This window comes from Carcharodon carcharias, chromosome 1 (genome assembly GCF_017639515.1).
Source record: "Carcharodon carcharias isolate sCarCar2 chromosome 1, sCarCar2.pri, whole genome shotgun sequence".
Taxonomy (NCBI): Eukaryota; Metazoa; Chordata; class Chondrichthyes; order Lamniformes; family Lamnidae; genus Carcharodon; species Carcharodon carcharias.
Window position 1 is genome coordinate 61,463,526 of NC_054467.1, and position 23,080 is coordinate 61,486,605.

Sequence of the window (23,080 nt, forward strand, 5' to 3'; positions counted from 1 at the left end):
AACTCTTGCAAGGAACCAAGACAGCTAAAAAAACAAGTATGAGAATCTAATTAACTTCCTAGTTACCACCTACCACGGGTCAGGATGTTCTTGTCCATTAACAGCATCCGCAGGTGATAGTTCCTAATGAGCTGTCATGGATACTGGTCTTTTCTGACTAAAACTCACAGATTAACAAGGTTGAAATAATGATCACTATGGTAACCGCTCTGTGAGAAATGTGGTTTAATAATTTTTCTGTACAGGACACCAACACTGAAGGAATGAACTGTAAATAGCAAGTCATCGTCTCTAGCTGTGTGCAGGACATTTTTAAAAATATGTGCAGGGTATTTTTGTACATCAGTTTTGAAATCTCCTTACATTCCTATTGGTAATCCATATAATGCAAAACAGGCAAGCATGCTTCACTATCAATTAAGAGGGATTTATTGAAAGCATAATTAGATCTTAATGATATCATCAGCATGTTCAATAGTCATTTCTTAAATCAACCATGCTTTTGTTTTATTCACTGTCTGCCTAGTTTTTAACTAAAAAACAAGAATGACATAGGCATAGAGCAGGTACAAGTCTGAGAAAAAGTGAGAGCAACATTAAATGATGCTTTCAGGCAAAACAGACCAAGGAAAAGATAAAGATCGATGTACGGCAATGGAAAGTAAGAAAGCAAACAAATACTGAAAGTCTAAACCTAAAAATGGGTAAAGCCAAGGATTAGCACAGTCCTCTTAATCTCTTTTTAAAAAGAACTCAGATTAAGTCCAACTAACATGGGCACATTGATTTTAAAACTTCTGGAGTCCAAACAGTTTATTGTTTTTCTGCAGTGGTAGATCCCAGGATGCGAGATTAACTGAACTGTAACCCATTGTCTACTTGGATTTTCAGAAAGCTTTCAATAAAGTACCTCAAGAGGTTTCTCTATAAGAGACAGTGTTGTGAAATTAATGATAATCTGCTTCACTGGATTCAGAACTGGCCTTATGCCTCGAGGTAGAAAGTTGCAGTCAGTGAATTTAAACAGAAGATTGCTAAATGAAAAAAAACTGAAGTCCATCAAACTCACTGGGATCACCCTGGTAGCCACAAGATATAACAATATGGAATCGTTGACCAATTACAGCATTCCCTCTATATCAATTAGTTCACAACAGATTCAGGCATGATTCAAGGAAAATCCACTGGAAAGAGCTTTGGGAACCATGGGTCCAAGGAAAGACAGACAGACTTGCATTTATATAGCGCTTTTCATAGCCACCAAATGTCTCAAAAGTAATTTTACAGCCAATGAAGTGCAGTCACAGTGGTAATGTGTGGAACTCAGCAGCCAAGATGTGCACAACACAGTCCCACAAAGAGCAACATGACAGTGACCAGATAATCTGTTTTAGTGATGTTGGTTGAGGGATAAATACTCCCCAGGACACCAGGGATAACTCCACTGCTCTTCTTTGAGAAAATGGCTTGGGAATTTCTGCATCCACCCAGTTAGGCAAGTGGGGCCTCAGTTTAATGTCTCACCAAAAGACAGCAACTCTGACAGTGCAATGCTCCCTCAGCACTGCATCAGAGTGTCAGCCTTGTCTTTTGGGTGTAAGTCCTGCAGCAGGAATTGAATTCAGAACCTCGTGGCTCAGTGACCAGAATGCTATCAACTGAGGTACGGCTGACACTAGTAAAGTCACTGCCCAATCACATTACACTTACCATGGATATTCAAAAACGTTACAAATTAGATAGGTTTCTTTTCGAAAATATTTGAATAAATCCACTCTTCCACCATGCTTCCAATATCTCCCTAGGAAGCTTGTTCCATAAATCGACCACTTGCACACTGAAATATTATCTCCGTGGATTTGTTTTGAATTTACCATCTAAGCACTGACTGTGTCCTCTGGTTCTATTACTTTAGACATGGCGATAGAGCTTATAATATCACATTAGCTCGTAACTTTAAAATCCTCAAAACAGCAAATTTATCATCTCTAAACTTTTTCTTGTCCAGTAAATGTTCATTTTACATAATTGTTCCTCATAATTCAACTCCTTCATCCCTGCAATCATTCTGGCTGCTCTTCTGTATTCTTTTAAAATATGCAATTTTTTTTATATTGTGGCAACCCACTGTTTTCTCTACCTACTGCCACTGAGAATTGCTGCAATAGCTTCAATTTGTCAATCATGGCCCTCAGATTTCTTAGTTTTTATGCACCTTATTTTCTTTCCATTTAAATAATAATCCTTTCTTTGAATTTTTGTTCCCGTGTGAAGCACTTGGCTTCTCTCTACATTGAATCTGGTCTGCCAACTGCCTGTCCAATTCCCAATTATACTCAAATCCTCCTGTAATTTCCCCTGTTCAGCTTTGGGGCAGGATTTTTGCCTTGTTGAGCAGGCCTGGGAACGGCCGCGAAATCAAACACAGCCGCAACCGGGCCCCGAGTGTGATTTCATGCTGCCTGACAAATTAACGGCCAGCCAGCGTGAATCGCACACTGCAATGCTCAGCGCTGCTGGGTTGGGGGCGGGAGGAGAGTGAGCGCGGAGGTTTGCACATGCGCACAGGTACACACGCTGAAAGCTCCCTGAAGGCACAGACTCTGTCACATGAGCAGGGACGTGTTATAAACGAGATTTGAACATTATAGTTTTATTTCTGATTAACGTCAGAAACCTCGTCCTGCCTGTGGATGAGGTTTCTTCAAAACTCTAAAAGGCCACCTGGCCTTTTCGCCCACCCACCAACTGAACGGTTGGACAAGCAGCGAAAAATCAGATTTAATTAATTAATGGCCTTAATGGGCCTCTTAACTGTTGGCAGGTGCGCTGCCGCCTCTTGTAGCACTTGCTGAGTGAAATATTGCGAATGTGTGCAATGATGTCAGGATGCTCGCCCAGCGGCATCACGCACTATTTTACTCTTGGTTGGGTCAGGTGCATGCTTGCCCGACGAGGGACAAATTCTGCCCTTGGACTCTACAACCTTCAGTAGCTTTGTATTATCTGCAAATTTAATCACTGTGCTTGTGACTCCTAGATCCAGTGATAACATTCTCACAGATTGATGACAATCCCTTAACAGTACCCTCAGTCAACTCACTATGCTTTCATCGTAAAATATTTCCACTGATTTCTGCTTTATTTTTAGTTCTCGACTTTCTGGAGAACTGTATCAAAGATCTTACTGAGATCCAAGTACACCGCACCCAGTACCTTACACCTATCAAACTCATTTGTCAAACCCTCAAAGAAAACCATTAAGTTGGTTTAGCAAGACCTCTTCTTGAAGCCATATTTTTCACCTTTTTTGATCTTATTTCTATCCAGCTGCTACATGAACTTAGTTATTAATAACGTTTTCCATAATCTTACCAAAAATTAATCTCAAACTCACTGGTCTGTAGCTTCCGGGATTAGTTTTGTGACCTGCTGAAAAGCGCAGTATAACAGTACGTTTGGCCCACTGAGTCTGCACTGGCTCTCCGAAAGAGCATTCCACCCAGTCCCACTTCCCTTGCCTTATCCCTGTAACCTCACACATTCTCTCTTTTCAGGTAGCAATCCAATTCCCTTTTGAATACCTTAATCTAATCTGCCTCCACCACACTTTCAGGAAGTTTGTTCCAGACTCCAATTACCCTCTGGGTGAAAAATTTTTCCTCACATCACATTTACTCCTTTTGACAATTATTTTGAATCTGCCCTCCAGCTCTTAGTGTGCTCTTGAGTGGGAACAATTTCTCACTATTTACACTGTCCATACCCCTCAAGATCTTGAATAACTCTATCAAGTCTCCTCTCAACCTTATTTTCTCCAAGGAAAACAGTACCAACCTCTCCAATCTATCCCCATTGCGACAGTTCTTCATCCCCGGAATCATTCTTGTGAATCTCCCCTGTACTCTCTCCAATGCCTTCACATCCTTCCTCAAGTCTGGTGCTCAGAACTGGACACAGTACTCCAGATGAGGCCTAACTAGTGTCTTATACAAATTCAACATGACCTCCTTACTCTTGTACTCAATGTCCCTATTAATAAACCCTCCATTCTTTATTATCTGCTCTCTCAACATGCCCTGCCTTTTACAATGACCTATGTACTTATACACCAAAGTCCCTCTGTTCCTGCACTTCCTTTAGAGGCTCTCCCTTTATTTTATACTGTCTCACCATATCTTTCCTGCCAAAACGAATCACCTCACACTTCTTTGTATTGAACTTCATCTGCCACTTGCCTGCCCAATTCACCAACATTTCTATGTCCTTTTGAAGTTCAAGACTATCTCCATCACAGTTGACAACATTCCCAATCTTATCATCTACAAATTTTGAAATCATGCCCTGCCTGAACACCACAGTCTAGGTCATTAATATGTAACAGGAAAAGCAAGGGTCCCAACACTGACCCCTGAGGAACTCCACTACCAACCTTCTTCCAATCTGAAAAACAATCATTTGTCACTACTCTCTTTTCCTGTCACTCAGTCAATTTCTTATCCAAGTGCCTACTTTCCCTTTTATTCTGTGACCTAGAATTTTTCTCAAGTCTGTTGCATGGCACTGGAACAAATGCCTTTTGAAAATCAAAATGCCTTTTGAAAATCAAAATGCCTTTTGAAAAGCACGAATAACATCTTTCTTTCTCCAGTCACTGTAGCATTCAATGATTTCTGCAAGATTTGTGCCAGTGTTCCTGAAATTTCTTTCCTTTATTCCTTACAGATCCTTGAATACATTTTATCCAGCCCGAGACTTATGCGCCTTAGGTTTGTACAGCTGTCCTGCAACCATGCTGGTCATAATGTGAATAGTGTCACAGCCTACCTCACTCAGTTTCTTTTCCAGATCTAATTAGTTACCTGTTTCCTCCATGGTTAAAACTGGGACAAAAATCTTATTTAGCACTTTTGCAGCCTGTGTAGCATCAGGTTCAGACCCTCAACTGGTCCCACATTCAGCAAGCCTACTTCTTCCCTGTTTCTTTTAAAAAAGCTTATGAAGGGATTAATGTTAGGAACCAGCACAGGGATCAGCGTGAGGCTTTTCGCCTCTCCCGGGAGATTAAATGGCTCCAGGCAAGTGGGGAGGAGTTTGCAATGTGATCCATTAGACATCACAGCTATTTGGGATGGTCTAGTGGATCTTTTTCTGTACTGAAAAACTAGACAAAACAAGGTTTGACATGTGTACTTCACTCCAGAAACACAGGCAGTATCGCAAGGGAAGATGCACACTGGCAGCGTACACGTGTGCGTGCATGAATGAGAGAGAGCAGCAGTGTGCGACAGAGCAAGAGAGAGGGGCAGAAAGAAAGAAGTAGAGATCATCATCAACTATTTTCCACCACCTGGGTTCAATGCCTTCACAGGATCAACCAGAGTGCAATTGAGAATATTGATTTTCATTCAAAAAATGCTGCAGATGCAGGCCATGGTATTGATTTTTCTCTGGTAAAAAGGTTTGGTAAAATTTTCAGGTATTGTATATCTGACTGTGTCCCTATTTTTGACTTCCCCTGAACCTATTCTTTGTTTAAAATTTCTACATTTGTCCTGTAAAATCTGTATTCAATTTGACTGCTTACCCAAACATTACTATTTCTGTATCAGAATTGGAATCTTCACTGGCATTGAGGTGTTCCTCATTTACTTCGCTGTTTGCATCCAGCATTGCAGGCATTATTGCAGCAACATCAACCTTGAATACATTCTGGTAAAGCATTTCATACAGAATGGCTGCAAAATAAAACAAGGTTCAAGTTTACACTTCTATACACACTGGCCCTAAAAATTCATGGGATGAGACCCCAGCGATTTTTCTATGATTACGCCCACCAGTGATGATGACCCTGCCAAAGTTAGTCAGATCAATCCCCACAACTTTGAGCTAAACCAATTTTCTTTCATGTGGGAGCCTTCTCAGTATATAAAATCTACAGCTTTGAAATGTTAACTGAATTGAATTGTAGCACCTGATATGCACAATATAGGCTGATTCTGCTTAAATCAGAACTTTGAATTCACACAGATTCAATGAATGATCAATTCTTGTGTGTAAATATTGCCTGCAACTTGAATTCAAGTATCTCCCCAAATCCATACAATATGAAGTAGGTGGCACCTGAAGCAAACATTATGATTTCAAATGGCACTGGTGTGTATATTAGAACTACTAGGATGGAAGGATTGTTCGATCTTGTTATGAACAATGAAATAGATTATGTAAACTAACTAACTGTGGGTAAACAACTTGGGAGTAGAACACAATAAGACAAAATTCAACTAGAAATGGAAAAAATACAATAAACTAGAACATTCGGATAAGGGCTGATGTTAAAAATTCGAGGAGCGAGCTAGCCAAGGTAAAGTGGAAGGGGAAATTGTCATGAGAACTATACAGTAACTGAACAGTGGTAGACATTTAAGCAGATATTTCATAACGCTCTGCAAAAATTTATCCCGGTCAAAAAGGGCTCGGTGAGAAGGACGAACCACCTGTGATTAACAAAAGTGGTCAAGGGGAGTATCCAATCAAAAACTAAGGCATACAAAACAGCAAAAAGGCCAGAGGATTGGGAATTTTTCAGGAACCAGCAGCCGATGACTAAAAAACTAATAAAGAGGGAGAAAATATAAAAACAAACAGCAAGAGTTTCTACGGGTATATAAAAAGAGTGGCTAAAGTGAGCGTGGGACCCTTGGAGGATGCGACTGGACAATTGATAACGAGGAACAGGGAAATGGCAGATAATTTAAACCAATATTTTGCATCAGTCCTCACAGCGGAGGACACTATAAACATCCCAAAGATATCAAATAAGCAAGGACCTAATGGGAGGGAAAGATCTTGTAACAGTTTCTGTCACGAGGGACAAAGTATTTGACAAACTAATGGGACTAAAGACAGACAAGTCACCAGGACCTGAAGGTCTGCATCCAAGGATTTTAAAGGAAGTGGCTGCAGAGATTAGTGAAGGCGTTGGTCAAAACATTCCAGAACTCACTGATTCTGGGAGGGTCCCAGCGGATTGGAAAGCTGCTAATGTAACGCCCCTGTTCAAGAGGGAGGGAGACAAAAAGCAGGAAACTATAGGCTAGTCAGCCTAACATCTGTCGTTGGGAAAATGCTAGAGTCCATTATTAAGGAAGAAATAGCAAGACATTTAGAAAAGCTTAACGCAATCAAACAGATTGTTTTGTGAACATGGTTTTGTGAAAGGGAAATCACGTTTGACAAATTTGCTAGAGTTCTTTGAGGATATAACAAGCAGAGTTGATAATGGGGAACCAGTAGATGTAGTGTATTTGGATTTCCAGAAGACATTCAATAAGGTGCCGCATAAAAGGTTATTGCACAAGATAGGAGCTCACAGTATTGGGGATAATGTATTAGCATGGATTGAGGATTGGTTAACACACAGAAGAGAGAGAGTCAGGATTAATGGGGCTTTTTCAGGTTGAAAGATGTAACTGGTGGAGTGCCACAAGGATCAGTCCTAGGGCCTCCATTATTTATTATCTATATTAATGACTTGAAGGAAGGGCAGAGTGTAATGTATCCAAATTTGCTGACAATACAAAAAGAGGTGGGAGGGCATGTTATGATGAGGGCATAAGGAATCTGCAAGGGGATTTAGATTGGTTGAGTGAGTGGGCAAAACTTGGCAGATGGAGTTTAATGTAGGAAAGTGTGAGGTCATGCACTTTGTTATGAAGAATCAAAAGGCAGACAACAATTCAAATGGATAGACTCCAAAAAAGTGCAGCACAGAGGGATCTGGGTGTTCTTGTGCATGAAACACAAAATGTTAACATGCAGGTGCAGCAAGTAATTAAAAAGGCAAATGGAATTTTGGCCTGTATTGTTAGGGGATAGGAGTTTAAAAATAGGGAAGTCTTGTTACAACTGTACAGGGTGTTGGTGAGGTTGCACCTGGAGTACTGTGTACAGTTTTGGTCTCCATATTTAAGAAAGGATATAGTGGCATTGGAGGCAGTTCAAAAGAGATTGATGAGGCTGATTCCTGGGATGAAGGGGCTGACTTATCAAGAATAGCTAAACAGGTTAGGCCTTTATTCATTGGGGTTTAGAAGAATGAGGGGCGGTCTTATTGAAACGTACAAGATTCTGAGGGGGCTTGACAGGGTAGAATGTTAAGATGTTTCCACTAGTGAGGGAATCTCGAACTAGGGAACATAATTACAGAATAAGGGGACATTTATTTAAAACTGAGGTGCAAAGGAATTTCTTCTTTCAGAGGGTAGTGAATGTCTGGAATTCTCTACCCGAGAGAGTTGTGGAGGCTAGATCACAAAGTATTTAAAGAAGAGGTAGATAAATTTTTGAAATATCAAGGAGTTGAGGGCTATGAAGAGCTGGCACGAAAGAGGAGTTGAGGCCTGGAGCAGATCAGCCATTATCTTTTTGAATGGCGGGCACGGGCTTGAGGGGCCAAATGGCCTAATCCTGCTCCTATTTCTTATGTATGTTCTTAAAAAAATGAGATTGCAGAGATACAGAATAAGCATAATCCACAAAAAGGAGAGGATTGTCAACTTGTAGATTATCAAAAAATGGCAGAGGTATTTAATAACTTGTTTACATAAGTCTTTATTGAATAGAAGGATGTCAGAGAGGAGGCAAATCCTGAAGAAGTTGTGGAGAATGAGATGAGCAACATTATGATAGTTAAAAGGAAAATTTTAGTTAAGGAGATAGATTGGAGGACAAAATGCCAGTGCTTGATTAAATGCATCTTAGGATCCTGAGAGAGATGAGCCAGGAAACTGTTGAGAGCTTAATAATTAATTTTTGGGTTCTACTGAATGTGGGTATGTGTTGGGAGAATAGAGAGAGAATGGAAAATGAATACAAGCTCAATTGCTTCACATCTGTGGTATTGACAATGTTATAGTCTTTTATTAAGAATGAAATTATCAGGTATCTAAATATAAAGAAAATAACTGGAAATAGCATAGGTGGATTCTATTCATAACAAATTTCAGACACAATACATAGGAGGAAATACAATGTGCTTTAACGTCAGGGAAGTCTTTGACAGGGACCACATTGCTGATTTCCAGGGAAGGTTAACAATCTGATTGAAAAAATGGTTAGAAAGGGGATAACAGTAGGAATTATGGTCAATTTTTCCCCAGAGTGTTTAAATATATATGAGTTTATCACATGGCTCAACTCCGTACCACTTATGTTACTGCTTATATCAATGATTTGAATTCAGGCCTGGAAGGAATGACATTGAAATTTGTAAATGATATCAATCAGAAGGTGTAGTTAATTGATGTGCGGAAATTGGTAGGTGGAATTCAACGTTATTGATACATGATATACTTTGTTAAAAACACATAAGTAATTACACTCTGATAGATTGCAGAGATAGAAGGAGTTTCGTGGAACATTAAAGCAAATTCATTAAAATTGGTAATGCCAAAAGGACCTAATCAAATTCTAGGTTTTATCTCAAGAAGCATAGAACATAAAATCCAAGAGGTGATATGAACCTATTAAAACCTTAAGATATCAGTTACAACACTCTGCAGCATTGGGCTCTGTACTACAGAAGGATATTGAGACTTTAGAGAGGGCAGACCTATTAGGAGGCTGGCTGGTACGAGGAAATACTAATATGAAGAAAGGCTTAAAGAATTTGGGCTTTGGCTTTAGAACAAAGAAAATTATGAGGCAATATAACAGGAGTGTTTAAAAACTATGCAAGAATGGGACAGGGTCGATAATAACTTTTTTTGACGGAGTATGAGACATTGAAATTCACTGCCATGTTAGTTGGGCAAAAACTGTGTGAACCTTCAACATTAAATCAGACAACTGAATGAAGAACAAAGTGTTGAAGGGATATGGAAGCAAAGCAGATAAACCAGTTTAGGATTATTTGCTTGCATGGTCGGTAAATACTGACATGGACAAGTTGGGCTCAATATTCTCCTTTCATGTTGTAACTTCTACATGCTGCAATGTATATGCATGGCAATCTTGAAATAGAATCATCATAATTATGTACTCTGCAACCAGTCCTATAACTTTTTAGATAACAGCTACTGCTTGCGCATCCAGTAAGAGTACACGATTCTTTTCTTTAGCCTCCACATTGACATCCAGTGTTCACTTGGAATGTACAACCAGTTCTCTTAAGCAGGATAGCTAAATGAAGAAATGCATGGCACAAAAGGAATCATGGGGCAAAATAGAAGTTTGTATCCAGACATTCAGTTGAAGGTAGGGATACATTTGCGTGAATTAAAACCTCTTTTAAAGAGCTCTTTAAAAAAGAAAACACAGGGTTTTTGTTTTTAAGGAATGCATGATTGGAAATTTTGAATAGCTAGTTCCAAATTATAGACAACAAAAGTAATTTGCAAATTAAAATCAGAGTACTTACATTGGCAAAAGGCTGCAGCATCCACAAATGTCCCTGGGTAGACACTGTCATAATGATTTCCATTTGAAAAGCACAACAAGATCTAAATGCAAGTCAAGAAAATAAATTGTTCAGTTAGCCTATTATCATCATTGGACATCAAGTAATTGTTAATCTATATCCAAATCTTCAAGTCAAGGGTGGAAATCCTGTCTCCAGTCAATTAATGCTCCTTGGAGCATAAAATGGCTGCTGGGCTACTGTGATTGGTGGGAATGAGTTCCCCACCAGCTCTTTGGGTGGCAGGGCAAAAATCCCGCACTAAGTTACAAAATACAAAACATTCTATCTTTGAATTTTGAAAGCTAAGAAAGGGGAAAATCAAGTATAATGCTGTTCTTACAGTTTAGAACAAAACCCCAAAATGTATGTGGCAAATACCATTTCAGGATATTTTAGTTTTATTTGAATTCTAATTTCCTGCCACAATCAAAACCTGTCATTCCTTTCAGACCTGCTTCAGTGATGTGCTAATTCTCTTGAGCAGCAATGGATCAACACTCCAGGCCAGGCTCAAGTTATGACCACCACTTGCACTCAATTCGCACATCCCCACTTCACCCCACCCCTTTTCCCTTTCCCACTGAAGTAAATTCAGGGTGCATCGTTGACAACACTGGTATAGTCACTGAAGAAAACAGGCCTGAAATGACAGATTTTCTTCAGGAGATGCATACGTAAATTAAACAAAAGACTGTAACAGATTTATAGTTTTCACAGACATTTGGGGTGGAGGTGGGGCTTCTCTTAACAGAAAGTACTTGTCAGTCAACAACTCTTCAACTTTCATTTTAACTTGGCAGAGTTCAGAACCAAGTTCAAAACCATTCTGTACAGGACCTAACAATGTCAAGATACTTTGGTCATCACCTCTAGTAATTTATAAAGTTCTTCCACCAACAAGAACTTGCATTTAATTATCTCTTTTAACATGACAACATGTCCCAAAGTATTCGCAGGAGAGTTAATAAACAAAATTTGACAGAACCGCATCGGAGATTTAGGACAGATGACCAAAAGCTTGGTTTTGAGGAGCATCTTTAAAAGACCAAAGCAGTTGAAAGCAACTTTGTCAACGGTGGTACAATGAAAATCTGGAACGCACAAGAGACCTGAATTTGAAGAGTGTAGAAATCTTGGAGGTGAGTGGGTTGGGGGTTACCGAGATGCATACTTTAGAGGGATTTGAAAACTAGGATGAAAATGTTTAAAATTGAAGCCTTGCACAACCAGGAGCCAAGCTAGATCAGCAAACACACGGGTGAGACTTTGTGTAAGTGAGGATAGGGGTAGCAGAAATTTGGATAAGCTCAAGTTTTTGGAGGATAGAAGATTGAAGGCCAGCTAGAACAGCATAGAAATAATCAAGTCGAGACATAACAAAGGCACAGATGAGGATTTCAGCAGTGGATGAGCTGAAGTAGAAGTGGAGATAAATGGTGCTATGGAGGTGGTTTGAAGGCATGGGGTTGGAAGCTCAGCTAAAGGTCAAATAGGACACCAAGGTTGTGATATAGCAGTACTTGAGTTCAGTGACGAAGGTACAGCTTTCATGTGTAATACTGATAAACTTAACAGGCATCTCTGCAACTTCTGGTGCTTCTAACACAGCAAAACATTTTAGAAAATTCACCTGTGCTGTTCCATCTCTAATTTGTAAATGGTAAACATGTAGAAAGAATTAACTTGATTTATATAGCACCTTTCACAAACTCAGGACATTCCAAAGGACTTTATGGCCGATTAAAAAAGTTCTGAAGCACAGTCACTATCGTAATGTAGGAAATGCGCTAGTAAATTTGTGCACAGCCAACTTCTACAAACAGCAACGAGTTAGTGACCAGAAAATCTGTTTTATTGATGTTAATTGAGGGACGAATATTAGCTAGGACACTCAGGAGAATTCCACTTTCTTCATCAATTAGTGTCATGGGATCTTTCATATCAGCTTAAGGGGGAAGACAGGATACCACCTCATCCGAAGGACTAAAACTCTGCAGTATCACCCTACGTGATATGCTTGTGTCTCTGGAGTTGAGTTAAGTAGTGGTTTCCTTGTATCTTTACTTAGAGCCAATGTACATGATTGTGTCAGGTCTTCTGTAACTTACCGTGTCAGGGAATCCATTTTCAGTTACATGAGCAGGAGGTCTATTTGGTTCCTGGTAAATTATAAAATCTCGTCTGTGAAATTAAAAATAACAGATTAAAAAATATCTTGAAGCACCCATGACAAATTTTATCATGCTCTGTCTTACTGTGCAGACCATGAGATAACAGCCATCACAGTTCAATTGTTTCAAGCATGATATAATAGCCATACAGACCAGAAAGTCCCAGGTGTAGTTCCAGAACTGTGCCGAGTTAGCTAATCTCAGCTGGGCTGGCTGTTGGATCATTTCAGTTATCATATTGCTTAGTCTAAAATTTAACAGCAAAAATCTTAATCATGATTGCCTCAGTAGACTTCTGCTAAAACATATGCATATCTATCGTCATCTGGTGAGATCAGGCAGAGCCAAGGCGTTCCCCATATTTGCCAAACTCATACATTGAAAGTGGGCACTGAGAGGGGTATTGGGTTGCCGTGTGAGATCAATCATTGTCTGTCCCAATGGTAAAACCACCGTTGTTTTTTTCATTTGAACATTTTCATTTAATAGTTATATAATTATTGGAGTTGGGGAAATAAGGTGGCTTGGCGAAGTGGGGCAATAGCAGATCATGTGATGAAACCTCCAAGAATACGTTCAACAAGAGTTGGCATCCCCCAGTTCTGATCTGTACAGTATAAAACCACACCATACCTTCATGTCTGCTTTGTACAGCAGGTTGTAAGGCCGTGGTGCTCCTCCCTGATTCCAGTTAAATTCTGGGTGAACCATGGTGGAAAATGATAGAAAATTTGGGTGGTGGGGCTTACTGCAACTGCCCAATCCTGTCTTGGATTTACACCAGCTACTCCCCAACTCCTCACAAAGATCTTGTAGACTCTTCCATCCATATGTGCCACAAATGAACATTTGGGCCAGAAAGGATTTTCCTCTCTTATGCACTCCCCTGCCCTTTACCACTACTGCCTGGGCAGTCATATTAAAAGGTGGCAGTAGGCCCTGGCAGCAATTTTCTCGAGTTTCCCCAATGGATGGATACTTCTGCTCCTGGAATAATCTAATAAGCAAGATAATAAAGGCAAACATCTGAAACTATTTTAAATATAATTAGATGCCATGATAGAAAAGTTAGTTTAGCGGACAGTTGAATTAAGATTAACTAAATGGTCTGATCATATCTTTGACAGATTTGGAATAATAATTGGCGAGGATTTAAGGATTAGAATCTGGACTGAAATAATAACATTCGAGCTGCTGCTTATTGATGTTCTTTGCACAATGGATAGGTAGAGGTTTTAAATCGCCACTTTCATTGATAATTTTTCAGCATGGCCACTGTGTTGTGGGAAAATGGTATTCACAGGAAAATGCTTGCTATAAATGGTGGGCACTGTATATGAAAAATCAGTGACTCAAAAAATAACCATGTCCCAAGAGTCTCAGGTGCTCAGCAGTGGCAAAGTACCAGCTTGGCTCAGTAGCAGCACTCTGACGAGACTCAGAAGGTGTGAGAGCCCTACTGCAGGACTCAAACCACATAGTACTGTGCTGAGGATGTATTTCATTGTCAGAGATGCTGCCTTTTGAATGAGAGGTTAAATCGAGGCCCTCTTCAGTCATGAATTGATTGCAACTTATTTGAAATGCCCTCCAGACAAGAAAGGCACTATAAAATGCAAGTCCTTTCTTTTGGTATGTTTCCAAGTCACTATGAATCAAATAGAAAGTAAAAATGCCTAAATTTGTAAGGTACAAAATATTTTCAGTAAAATAAATATCCACAGTAGTCTTACTTGTACATGAGTGAAAGAGCACTGATTTCCACTTGTCCAACCCATTCCTGCATTAGAAAAAAAAAAGCAATTTAGAATCTACTTATTAAAAATTAATGAAGGTTAAATATTTTCAATACTATTAGAAATATAATTCCAGCACATCAAGGAGTGCACTACTGCACCACAAAGCGGAAGCATGCCATTCTCCTGATCCCTAGCTGGCCCATCAAGCATGAGTGCCGAACAGAGACAGGTTTGTGGTGGGGTGGGGGGGCAATGCGATGGTGTTATCAAATATGGAGATGGAGAACAATCCAGGACACTTCTGCAGCTTTTTACAGACCCAATAATTAGAGGCCCAAGGGCCGCTTGCCTATCCTCAGAGAACAATGCATATTACAGTAGAAAGCCAGAGTCAAATAATTCCACTTATTATGAAAGAGCTTCATTATCTGGAAAATTACATAATAATAGTGCTAAGAACTTTTGTCACAGTTCAAAGTGTGAACTTGTATTTTTCCTTCTGGCTTATACTTTAAAGCATAGATTTTCTGATCAGTTATTTTAACCCCGACACAAAATAATTTAAAAGAAATGGACTATTGTCAGTGTTGAAGCAAAACCAAATTGGAAAATCTAAGTTTAAGAAAAATTTATATAAATATTAAACCGTAGAACTTCAGAGTTGTACCTATTGCAACGATTATTCAGAAATTAAACAATAAGTGTTAACATTGAGGAATATCAGAGACCAGGTATCAGGAGTCAAGGGGAAGAAACCAATCTCTTGGAAAACCACAGTTAATCATTAGTGTTGCAAAGGGTACGTCAAGGAAGGACACACGAGGGAATTTAATCCGGCCTTAAGCAGAGATTAATACAAACACTAATACAAAAGGGAATAGGCAAATGGTCCAAGTGAATGAGGTGTATCAATATAGACAGTAGAACAAACTGAAGCTAACTAAAATGATTTATATATCTGATATAGCATAGGCTGTATACAGGATAAAGTTCCCTTTACTCTGCCATTAGTGTGACATTTCCATTTCCTACAATTGGTCACATTCAAGGTTTCTAAATGAGATCCCCCAGTTGGAAGCACATCAAGTAGATGCTTATGTATGTCCATCTACTGTATTTCCTGTCAACTTATTCCGTCATAAATTCCTATGTTCTCATTCATAATGGAAACTGACTATACAAATTTGTCACACTTCCCTACCAGTGGAACACTGCACGGCCACCACTGGGGAAGGCATAATTAAATCACGACACATTTTACAGAATCCGTTTCTATTATAAATATAAATGCAAAAATTTATAATGGAAACTAAAAAAAAAGGGCAGAAAATTCAACTTGAAAAAGTGCCTTAATCGTACCTTGGCCTAATTATCCCCTTTCCTCTAACTATGCTTGCCCTGAAGATTACACATGGATTTGATCGTGTGTGTGTGTGTGTGTGTGTGTGTGTGTGTGTGTGTGTGTGTGTGTGTGTGTGTGTGTGTGTGTGTGTGTGTGTGTGTGTGTGTAATACATGAGATCAACTCGAACAATCTGCATACAGTAATTCAAAGGATATGTTAATTCTCACCTGGCTTCTCATGTCTTTGTGCTATTACTTCTCATCTGCTTCCCTCCCTTTTACTCTTGTATTTACTTCTCTCTCTCACCTCTTTGCTTCTTTTGCCCTTCTGATTCACTCCCTTTATCACTTTGGCAAGAATTTTTCCGTCGGCATCCAGGGGCGGGGCCTGCTCGCCAATGCGTAAAATGATGTCGGGTGGAACTCCCAACATCATCCTGCGTCATTTGCATTTTCAGGTCGGTGGGGACGCAGCCAAGTCAACTGTGCACCTGCCCATCTAACCTTAAGGTTGGCCAGCAGGTCAGGCCACCTGAAAAAGCATGAAACCTCATCCACAGGCAGGATAAGGTTTCATAACTGAAGTTAAAAATTAAGATTAACTTTTACTTAAAGTTATGCCCATGTCCCAACTCATGTGACATTGTCACATGAGGGGACATGGATGGTAAATGAAATTTTCGAAACAATAACTTTTTCCCTTTGGGAACCGACCTCCCTGAGGCAGTACTTAGTCTCAGGGAGATCAGAGTGCTCCTTCGCACGCATGCACAAAGGAGCACACTTCCACCTTTGCCATACCCCCCCCCCATCGCCAGCACAGGGAGCGCAATGCTTCTGTGCGGACATCATGCTGGGCGGGCCTTAATAGGCCTGCCCACAAAAAATGGTGGTGCACCCCCAATTGGGGCACCAATCATGCCGCACCCCCCCCTCCACCCCATGCCGCACTCCCCCCACCCCCAATGGGGGGGGGGGGGGTAGATTTTGCCCTTAAACTCCCCCCACCCCTCACTTCCATCACATCCACTACACTTACATCTTCCCACAGCCCTTTCTCCTTCCCACTACCCATAAAAAGCACACCTCAACCCCAGTATTCTCTTTGCTCTATTAACACTGGAAACATGTTTATGCATCCATCCACTCCTCTTCATTTCCACCTTGTGAAAGGCAAGAGACATTCTTGTCATCAACAAATTTCTCTTCGCCCTTCCCCCTCACCCCGCCACACAACTCAAAAAGGCTTTGTTTGCTAAGAAGATTCAATTATTAAAAATTCAAATTGAAAAGAAAGAAGAAATTGACTGGCTGCCTTTCCCTGTGTCTCTCTAAACACTTCTCCCGCCTCTCTCAAATGCACAATCCTTTTTGTATTGAAATAATTTTCAGAAGTTCTTTACTATATACAAGGTTACCTTTCGGATTGTATACTAGATATGCTACTTTGGTACTGCATAAACAATTAATTCAATTAAATAGATCTCACATGTCTTATGCTCCAGAATGTGTCTTTAGCTGCAAAATGTCTACATAAGCTACATCAAGATCCAAGTACTAAACAAAGAGGCCATTTTTCCTTCTCTTTGGTAGGCAAATTGAATATTCACCATCAGACTAGGATTCAAGTTATAATCAAACAAAAATGGTCTGGAGTTTCTGCATGATTTCTGCCCAAAATAAGCGCTAAAGATTGTGAAATAATAAATGCAAGTGAGTCGCATCCATAACTGCTTTAATCAATTATCCATGATCTTTTACAATGGTTCAAACATCCATCTGCCTAGAGCGTTCCTGCCCACAAAACTCGCTGCACCCCAGGTCAGAACAGTGAATTTATGCCAAGTACACCCATGTAGGGAAGTTCAATACATTGTACCCAGAATCTCAGATGCACAGGTACCTGTGGTCACATGAATCCACCATTACCACCTCCAGTAGCCAGTCAGCTGAAGCCTGACCTTATTGTGCTTCTCCTGTTGCTGCAAGTAAATTAGTCAAAATTACAGCAGATCAAAACCTGTGTGGCCTCAGCCGACTGCAGGTCCAATGTATCAAGGGCAGATCAAAATAGTACATTGAAGCCAATTAAGAAATACGAGCAAGAGCAATAAATCAGTCAGTTAAATAGCTCATTTGTGCGCAATCTCCCTTCCTGTTTGTGATGATGGAGGGTGTCTTGTTCCTGTTATGAATCCCTTCCAATTGATTAACAGCTACTTGATATACTGATTCAGAGATTTTATGAGTTTATGCAAATGAATTTGCATGGAAATTGGGAGGTAACTGCACGTCATCAAAACCAGCACAGCGTTGGGCACATTCCACCAATTGTACATCAGCACCAATTCCATGGCAATATATGAATATATGCAATACAAAACAGGTAAATGCACAGACTTCACAATTATACTGACAAATTTACAAACTTCTCTATTCTTCATGATGCATTATTATTTTTAAATGTATTTTTCCCTGAGCTATCCCCTACACATACAATGATCCTTGAAAATGGATTATCACATTTTACATGAAGTATCACCAGGGAGTCAAATCTAGCATTCAATCGTTAGTGATGAATTGATTTCTGAGGAAAGAAATCCAAAAAGTACAATGCTAAATCATTTGTGAATGGGATTTATTTCAGTAGGACTTTATAGAAGTGCATTTCCCTTAACAGACAGTTGGACATTCTTTGCTGTCTTACATCTGATGTTTACTATCCAACCTGAATCACCTGTAAGTGGAATTTCATATCTTGTTCTTTAATGCAAGTTACTGCACCACTCATTTACCCCTAATTTACATTTGTACTTTAGCACCACCTTTTGTTTTAGGAGGAACAACATAATTAAATCATACATGAATATTCCCCTGCCAATTCTTGCGTGGGTTCTCATCCACATGTAATGGCAGCAATCAGAGAGTGCATATCTAAAATTTCTAGACTGTATGGTAAATTCCCTCCTGTTTGCAGAAAATGGCTAGCAATATCTAATCTCACCCCCTTATATACCATTACTAATATGAACAAATTAAAAGTTATATACAAACATAAGTAATTATTCCATATGATGCCATTAACATCATAAAATGCCCAAGGCAGTTCAGTGGAGCATTATAAAACAAAATAAAACACAGCCCATAAGGAGATACTAGACCAGTTGACCAAAAGCTTAGTCAAAGAGGTGAGTTTTAACCAATGTCTTAAAGGAGGAAGGTGAGGTAGAGAGTTGTTGGGAGGGAATTCTCGACCTTAGGGCCCAGGCATCCAAAGGTGATTAAATCAGGCTGCAAGAGGCCAGAATTCGATGAGCGCAGATATCTTGGAGGGCTGTGGGACTGGGGAATATTACAGAGATACGGAGAGGCGAGGCCATGGAAGGTTTTAAAAACAAGGATGAGAATTTTAAAATCAAGGCATTGCTTGATTGGGAACCAATGTAGGTCAACAAGCACAGGAGCCTGACCGGGCACCAGAGTTTGCAGAGGGTAGAATGTGGGAGTCCAGCCATCAGTATGTTGGAATGGTCAAGTCACGAGGCAACAAAGGCATTAATGAGGGTTTCAGTAGCAGGTGAACAGAGACAGGAGTGAAGTTGGGCAATACTGCAGGAGGTGGAAACAGGCCAATCTTAGAGACGGCATGGATATGTCAAAGTTCATCTTGGGGTCAAATATGACACCAAGGATGCGAACAGACTGGTTTAGTCTTGGGAGAGGGAAAGAATTGGTAGCTGAAGAACAAAATTTGTAGTGAGGACTGAAAACAATGGCTTCAATCCTCCCAATATTTAACTGGAGGAAATTTCTGCTCGCCCAATACTGGGTTTCGGATAAGTAATCTGACAATGTAACAACATTTTGTTTCAGAAAACATATCAAACCGAGAGACAGAAATAGAGAGTGCAAAGTGTGTTGAAAATTGAATTTAAAAGTTGCATAAATATCTTCCCCAGTTTAGAAAAACCTCAGTTTCGCCTTCCACACTGATGTTACAAACCAATGACCCAGAGTTTGACCAAAGCTCAGATCTATTCTATACTACTGCTAAATGCCAGGCACCCACCTAAATTGTTCCATCTTGCAAAAAATCATCTTCACTTCTAACCTCATTTTAGAAATGTTAAGGATTAAAGATACGATATTATGGTAAAGAAATATACATAAGAAAAGCAATTTTCACAGAATAATGGGCAAAGTCATGAGGTGACATCCCCAAAGAACAGGATAAAATCTCAATACGTTTTATGTTACATGCCATAGTACTCCTATTGTTATAATGAATTTAGATTTAAGATGAATTAAGATGTTTGTATTAAGATAAGCAATGTGAACTATTAAACATTACAAATCACTCAAATCCACCCAATTCCTGTAGGTTGCTTATTTTCTGTCATGGCTATTTCAATCACACTAATTTAAGTCACACCCAAACTATATTTAACAATACTTCCCATTGATGTTGTCCTCTTAATCCCATATCCAAAGTAGATGTGCCTTCTAGCTAAGCATCCTGACTTCCTCCTCTCACTTAAGAAGTTAGTCATTTTTTTAAAAAAACTGAACCAACATTTAGCATGTTGGAAGGCATCTAAATTGCAAAAGATCCGATTAGAAAATTCATAAACTAGGAAGAGGGCTTTAGAGGGCTGAATTTCACTTTCCTTATGTTATGACAGATTTCTGAAACTGACATTTAGGCAATTGAGATTAAGTGGCCCCAAAACCTGTAGTTCCAATAGCAGCAAAACACTCCTGCCCCTCCTCCCTCCCTGGGTCCTTATTATTGCAGATGTCAGAGAAGAGCTGGGGGTTGGTGGGTGTGGGTGGGGGTGGAGGGTTTGGACAACCAGAATTGAAAGAAGCCAGAAAATCAAAAGAAACAATATAAATTCATTACAAACACTTACTTGTCATTACAATAAAGACAAACTACAAGGGTGTGTCTTTAGCTTGTGATATTAAAAAAGGCATGGCGTTGGTGGAATTGCACCTCATCACTAGGCCTCCCTGCTCACCTTTCACCTTGCCAATGGATCCACACTGCAGCCAGGAGAGCAAGTTCCCACTGCAGCTTATGAAAAAGGTAGGAATGTGGTTTTTAAACGTAGGCAGCGTATGCCTGTGCTTTGCCACTGACTGGAAGATCCAGACCATTATTTTGGAGTTATTACTTGCTGAGCTTTCATTGATCAGCTACTAATAAATCGAACCTTCATGCAACATAGACAATAGGGGTAATTGTGAAGTCCATGGGCAGTAAAGTCAGGTGTGTAAAACCAGCTCTGCATCCAATTCTGTGGGTCTCCAATCAACAAGTAGGTTCAAATTACACCCAATCTTTCTAACCTTTGTTTTAGAGCTACAGACTAATCCTGATAATTCAAAGTTATTTTCTGCACATAAATATTGAGTTATCCAGCAATTTGAATGAAACATAAATAACACAGCAACATGAAATTTCAGTGTTTAAAAATATTTAATTATCAGGTAATTTAACTTAAGCAACTTTGAATTAAGCATAGACACTAATGTAACAGTTAACAGGTTTACTTTCGAGTATCATTTAGGATCTGAAAATTCAGCTTCTCTTCTAAAGTTTCCAGTTATTAATTTAGATACTGTTCATTGATTGCTCAGATAACATTTTGTTTAGATAAAAATGTAAAACAGCATTTCAAAAACATAAATACCATACCTGCGGCTTTTCAAGATGCTTTAAATATTCATCAAATGATCCTTCGATGAACTGCAATAATGAAGTAAAAATAAAATCTTACAATTGATGCAATGCATAAGTACATAGAAACAAAAGCAGGCCATTCAGCCCCTCAAACCTGTTCTACCATTTAATGAGATCATGGCTGATTTGTATCTTAAACTGAAGGTGACGTGGTGGAGTTTTGTTAGGCAAGGGTATTAAAACAATCAGAATTTATAAATTTTTGGTTGGTTGGCCTTAACAGTTTTTTTGGGGAGTTCCAGATTTAGACTATCCTAAAGTTTGTTAAGAAATGCTTCTGAATATGCATGAATTTCCATACCTAAATAATTGTGGTACTGAAAAATAAATGTTAATAAAGGACAATGCATTGTATCAAAACACTGTGCCAAAGGACAGTTGCTTCCTCTATTAATGCAACACTTTCTTTCACAAGGGGGACAACAAACTAGCTGTTGTGTACCCAGTAGTCAGCTCAAGATTGTTTCTATGTAAATCAAAGTAAGTCATCTGCTCACCTTCCCACCCAGAGGATGATATTTTCCATTTCTGTGTTTGGATACATAAATCAAATCTTTTTTTAAAACCTCAAAGAAAGCATACCGCTTCAAACTTATCTCTGTTCCTCCTCAGGTAAGAAACACAAGCTCTTCTCACTTCAAGGTGTTTAGACTGTGTGTGGAAAACCTGAAAAAAAAATAAACTGAAATAATTCCTCTGATGTTGTTCAATAAATTATTTACAATCAGATCGTCTCCTGTGGCTTTGTTCACATGAGGTTGGGGCAGTTGTGATGATTAGCTGCTGACACCGTAATATTTAACCTAACCTGCCTCGTTAAGGCCAACATTTAAATCAAAAAAGAATTCTGATTTACATAGTGCCTTCCAATGCCTCGGGCCGACCAAAAGCACTTTACAACCAAGGAAGTAATTTTGAAGTGTATTTCTTATAATGTCAAAAACGCAGCAGCCAATTTGCGCACAGCAAGGTCCCATAACACCAACGTGATAATGACCAGATAATCTGTTTTAGTGATGGTGGTTTCAGGATAACTATTGGCCAAGACACCAGGGTGAATTCCCCTACTCTTCTTCAAAATAATCCCAGGGGATCTTTTCCATCCACACTAGAGCGTAGATGAGGCCTTAGTTTAACATCTCTTTCAAAAAACTGGAGTGACAACCTAGATTTTACGGATGGTGAGGAAGTGATAATAAATGCACAAATTCAGGTAATTGTTGCTGCTTGTCACTTCCCAAGGTGAATTTTAGGGAAATTACAATAATTTGTAAACTTCAAGCTCCATGTGAGAAAAACACTGCACGATTGCAACAAAGTGTCAACAAGGCCTTTTCTTAAGTTGATGTCTTGTGGCATTAATCACACAAAGTCAGAGCTTGTTTTTAAATACAATAATGAGATTGTTATGTCTAATATTGGAGAAGGAGCTGATTTAATAATGATATGGATCAGATGATCTAATGATATTTTAGGCAGGGTGGACACTTGCAGGAGTGGAAGGGAAGGATGAGGGCTGGATCATCCAAGGATGTAAGAAAACAACGTACGTGCACATGGCACATTTAAGGGTACAAGGTACTTGAGAGGGATGTTAATCAATATTTTACATGAGCCAA

The 23,080-nt window shown here is 39.4% G+C and overlaps 1 protein-coding gene across 4 annotated transcripts in view; it reads right to left on the reverse strand.

Moving 5' to 3' along the window:
* otud4 (OTU deubiquitinase 4) overlaps nt 1-23,080 on the reverse strand; it is a 109,907-nt gene that overhangs the window by 78,331 nt on the left and 8,496 nt on the right. For 3 of the 4 annotated variants that reach the window (XM_041186427.1, XM_041186445.1, XM_041186455.1), the window contains 6 exons: nt 22,044-22,127; nt 21,417-21,467; nt 14,367-14,413; nt 12,571-12,643; nt 10,421-10,502; nt 5,588-5,738 (listed from right to left, as the gene is read on the reverse strand). In XM_041186427.1, the coding sequence (XP_041042361.1) occupies nt 5,588-5,738; nt 10,421-10,502; nt 12,571-12,643; nt 14,367-14,413; nt 21,417-21,467; nt 22,044-22,127 (488 nt within the window). The remainder of the gene's footprint in view (nt 1-5,587; nt 5,739-10,420; nt 10,503-12,570; nt 12,644-14,366; nt 14,414-21,416; nt 21,468-22,043; nt 22,128-23,080) is intronic. The other variant, XM_041186435.1, reaches the window with a different exon arrangement.